Here is a 4993-nt window from a genome sequence, read left to right on the forward strand (position 1 = left end):
TGGCTGCTCGTGGTCTACAAATCCATTTTGGGAATGACCCCTCGCGACCTCAAATCTTCTGCACATTTGATAGCAATCGCCGTTTAAGATCCAGTGACTTCATTAGGCTCATCATTCCAAAAGTCCGTACTGTGTTTGGTCATAACGCCTTTCATTGTGTTGCTGCAAATGATTGGAACACACTACAAAACACACTTAAACTAACAGCTCTCACCTCTCTCAACATGTTCAAACAAAAGCTGCAACAAGTCCTATCTTAAGGAGCTTGTAGTACCATATTGCCCCACTAGAGAGCTGTGCTCACTAAATGCAGGGCGACTTGTGGTTCCTCTCTGTGATACTCATTGAATGTGTTGTAACTCTGAAATTGTTCCTTCTGTACACATGATATCTGTTGCATCTGTCCATCTGGGGAGAGGGATCCTCCTCTGTTGCTCTCCTGAAGGTTTCTTCCCTTTTTTCCATGTGAAAGTTTTTTTTCTATTTTTTGGGAGTTTTTCCTGATCCGATGTGAGATCCTGGGACAGGGATGTCGTAAGTGGAAAGATTGTAAAGCCCTCTGAGGCAAATTTGTAATTTGTGATAATGGGCTATACAAAATAAAATGAATAGTTGAATGACGTACTTGCTGACCAGCCCTTACTTCTCTCTCTTTCATTTATATATATATATATATATATATATATTTTTTGATACATAGTGTTTATTCATTTACCCATGTTGTATTTAGCCATTTGCTCATGTATTTGTCATACTCTATTGTATCTATGTTGTAGTGTCACTGGACTGTGCTCCTGCCTCTTGGCCAGGTCACCATTGCAACTGTTTCAGTAGTTTAGTCAAACAGACCCTTCAGACACCAGGGAGCAACATTTGTTCCAAGATTTTATTTTCCTGCTGTTGTCTTAGTTTCGGCTTTAACTTCAGCTCATTAAACATCACTGCAAGATACTTTAAGATACATTTAAACAAAAATCTCTTTCTCCAGGTCTGAAGTCCGACTGGGGTCGAGTTCCAGACTCTGCAAGTTCAACAGTAAGAGCTACTCAGATGGTCCACTTTAGTGAGCTCCGTGGACCTTCCCACCAGAAGGGGAAGGACAGTCAAACCCACAGTCACACTCCACACTCCACTGCAGACCAACCACAGGCGCCTGGGACACCGACTCACAGGGCTGCTGGCCGATAGCAGCTCCACTTCCTTCTCTCTGTGCAGATGCAGAGGTACTCCTGATCACCAGGTATTCAGAAAGAAGTCCCTTCAGAGGCTCTCATGTAATCGTTGAAGTCGGCCGGGACACTGAGCATCGAGCAGACCTGGATGCCAGCAGACAGATGTGAGAGGTTTGGAACATGCACAGGGTCACGTTGGCACACAGTAGTGTAGTCAAAGTGCATGTTAGCAGAGTTGGTCTCATTGTGGGTTTGACACTGATATACTGGGACCACACTGTGGTCCCAGTACATCAGTGGCTCAGTGGTGAACAGGGTAGTCTTTCAATCAGAGGATCGGTGGTTTGATCCATGGCTCCGCTAGCCCATATAGATGTTTCCTTGTGGCAAGACACTTAACACCAAAATGTCTCCCGTAGCTGTTCTATGGTGTGTGAATGCTAGTTACTGCTGATGTGCAGGTGGAACTTTAGCGCCTCCCATCAGTGTATGAAGTCATGTTGTGTTAAAGCACTTTTGAGTGGTCGGAAAACTAGAAAAGCACAGGTCCATCCATGATCGTCACCATTACCACAGTCAAGTAAGAGTACCTGTCTGAACTTGGCACGAAGTCTCTCCATGTGATCCTGTAGATGTGCAGACTGCGGATCATCGTGAGGCGAGTTCTGGATCAAAGCCAGCAGAGCCTCCAGGGCTTTCAAACGCTTCCTGACACACAAACACACACACACACACACACTATTTGATATATAGGTTATATTTTTACTAACACCATTCTTATTTCTACGTTAGATTGGCCATTTTTATTTTGTATACATATTTAATGAGCATTGTTGGAGGGAACCTAAGCTGCATTATCAGTAGAAAGTTTGGGGTCACCTGGTATGTTGATGTTTTTTCTTTCCTTCAATGATTACATTTTAAAAACAAAAACAGTATAATTAAGACAATACATTTATTATTTACATTTGGAATAGTTTTAGTCCCAGAAGAAATAGTACTTGAATACAACTTGTTTCAGCAAAGGCCCATGAGTGTTACAGTGGTAGAAACCCTTTATTTTTGAACTGGCCTAAATGACTAACGATCATCCTAGAAACCTAACGGTGCATTTTGGGTCTAAATATTTTGGACTCAGTGGTTTGAATAGTTTTACACTGATTTGTTTGTCCATATTTTGTCCATCTTATATTCAATGATCCAATTACATTACTGCTAACCGTAAACTAATCTATTTATATTGTGATGTTTTAAGAATGTCTGTAAATATACACACCTTTCCATATTCCATCTCTTTACAGGCATTGTTTTGCACTTGATACAGAAACTTATTCATTTTAAATATTTTTGATGCTAAGCACTACCTGTAGTGGCTGAGAGCAGAACAAGGAGAATAAACCAAGATTTTTGGGGGGATGACCCCAAATCTTTGAACAGCAGTATATCAGATTGTCACTGACATAATTGTTGTTCATATGATAACACAGAGCTTATCTTCTCCTAGAGGGACTATTTGCTAACAATTTCACCACTGAAACCTTAAATACCGATGTGTGAGACTTTAAAACACTGATAGTCAGAAGTACAAACAGCACAACATCCTTCACTGGAGAACTGCATTCACTCAATGATGGTGTTTGAGGGGACCATACCTTGATTTGACATCCGTGTTATGTTGGAGGAGACACCTCCATGTGACGGCGAACCCATAACAGAAGGAAATCTGTTGGAGGTTAGAGAGCAAGAGATGGTACACCTTCCTGAGGGGCTGAATGGATTCAAAGCTAACAGGCTAACCTTATCTATGATAATGGTCACATCCACTGTGCTAACTTACCTCAGAGGACAGCTTGGCCCCATGAGAGGCTCCATGTCTGCAGCCCTCCTGCAGTCCTCGCCGGGACCCTCTTTCAAATCCCTCCTGGTAGCCCTCCCCTCGGAACCTGACAAACAAACACGCACACACAAATACAAAAATAAATACATATATATATATACATACACACAGGCACATGCACAGATAGACCCCTAGTGGTGCTCAAGCACCTGCCCTTTTGCCCTGGATGAGAAAAGTGCCCTTTTTGCTGTAGACAATTTTTTTTCATTCATCAGTATTTATGAACAAAAGTTACTCTCTGTCATCAACTCCCCCCAAATGCGTTTTAATATCCGACGGGGCATTTATTCGAGTTCTTGTGAGAATTTCGCCCCGACATTGTCTGTTCCAGTCTTACAATGATCAATCTTGTAGAAAACGGACAACACGGTTCAGCTAAAATCGTTTTAATATACAGTAAAGTAACAACACAAGTGATCCAAACTATAGTTTCTTGTCTTCTTCACTTTCAATAACACATGTTCGCTGCTTCTGAATTTCCTCTTGGCTGTTGATGACGATCAATACCGCTCATTTTGAAAATGAGGTCAGAGGGCAATACGGATCCTTATCAGACCAGCGAGGAGGGCAATACGTGGCTGGCATGACGACCCAATTATCCAAACAGAAAATGTGTACTGTTGTTGCCATATAATAATTCATCTTTATTGATAAAGAAAATGTAAGCTAGCTGTCTAATCCTGCCCAGAGGAAACACAGGTCGAGGACAGCATCATTGTGTATTGCTGCTTATGTTTCAACTCTGTCAGAATTTTTTTTTTTGCAATGGGTGCCCTTTTTTTAGGTTTGAGCACCTGCCCCCCAAAATGTCTGTGCACGTGCCAGTATATATATATATATATATATATATATATATATATATATTGTGACGTCTCAGACATTACGTCTGATGACACGGAGACGGGACGACATTATTAATCCTTACTTTATGGGCATCCACCAACACAGTGTGCACCTCTCAGTAGATCGACCGTCAACAACAACGGTTCCCGTCAACCACCCCTAACTCCCGTTTTACCGACAGGTTAACCCCGCCTCCCCTCTGGTCCGCCAATCACAGGCACGCCCTCTCGACCAGCAGCCACAATGCCACACCGTGATTGACAGCCACTTTACAGGGTCGCTAGTACCAACTTAACTTCAAAGGAAAGGACATTTGCTAACTTACTGTTCCAACACAAACAACAAGCGTCTCTTCTTAAAATGATTCTAAAAGTTTAGGTCAGAGACTATGCGAGAAGGTTTGACACTGTATTGAAGAATTAAACAATACACAACGGCGCTCACGAAGACAGCTACATGTTCTCTTCCTGTTCTCAACAGCTGACGTAACTACGACAACAACAGATGCGTTCGGCTGAAAATCGCCAGTTAACACGGTCGCCTGTTAAAGTGTAACACCTGCTCCTCAGGCTCTAAGGGCCGTCCCAGGTGGGCTTTAAACCCGTTTAGATCCTCCACACTGTCCTCCGAACAGCTCGGTTACTCACGTCTGCAGCACGTGTCCCCCGGTAACAAGGAATCAGCAAACTCACCTTTCATCCGCCAAAAGAATATTGTCAAATAGATCTTCATTTCCAGAACGGCCAGCCATATCCACTCCAATTCACAACCAAGTCCTTTAAACCCGTCCCACAAAGCGACACGATATGCAGTAGTCAGTTTATTGGGCTGTTTCCATCGGGTCTGCTTCTTCCTTCAGAGCGGTGCTGCCCCCTAGGTGTGTGGGTGTGTCTTCTCCTTCTTCTTTTTCTTCTTGGTGTTTAACGGCGGTTGGCATCCATATATATGGTGCATTACTGATATTAGAAAGAAATAAAAGAAATAAATAATTAACCCTCATCCCTACATTTCAATTATACCCTAAACCCTGTGTTCTTTAAGAACACTAACAGTACTCTAATCTGTGCTCTCCCACCCATGC

The 4993-nt window shown here is 42.6% G+C and overlaps 1 protein-coding gene across 1 annotated transcript; it reads right to left on the reverse strand.

The window, feature by feature from the left end:
- Nucleotides 1–868: 868 nt before the first annotated feature.
- Nucleotides 869–4710, reverse strand: lto1 (LTO1 maturation factor of ABCE1). Its single transcript, XM_056412123.1, has 5 exons — nt 4605–4710; nt 3010–3115; nt 2825–2895; nt 1763–1880; nt 869–1316 (listed from the first exon to the last, which is right to left on the reverse strand). The coding sequence occupies exons 1-5, from the start codon at nt 4661–4663 to the stop codon at nt 1245–1247; spliced, it is 426 nt and encodes a 141-aa protein (XP_056268098.1). The 5' UTR covers nt 4664–4710; the 3' UTR covers nt 869–1244.
- Nucleotides 4711–4993: the final 283 nt, after the last annotated feature.

This window comes from Pseudoliparis swirei, chromosome 4 (assembly GCF_029220125.1).
Source record: "Pseudoliparis swirei isolate HS2019 ecotype Mariana Trench chromosome 4, NWPU_hadal_v1, whole genome shotgun sequence".
In the NCBI taxonomy this organism is placed as follows: domain Eukaryota; kingdom Metazoa; phylum Chordata; class Actinopteri; order Perciformes; family Liparidae; genus Pseudoliparis; species Pseudoliparis swirei.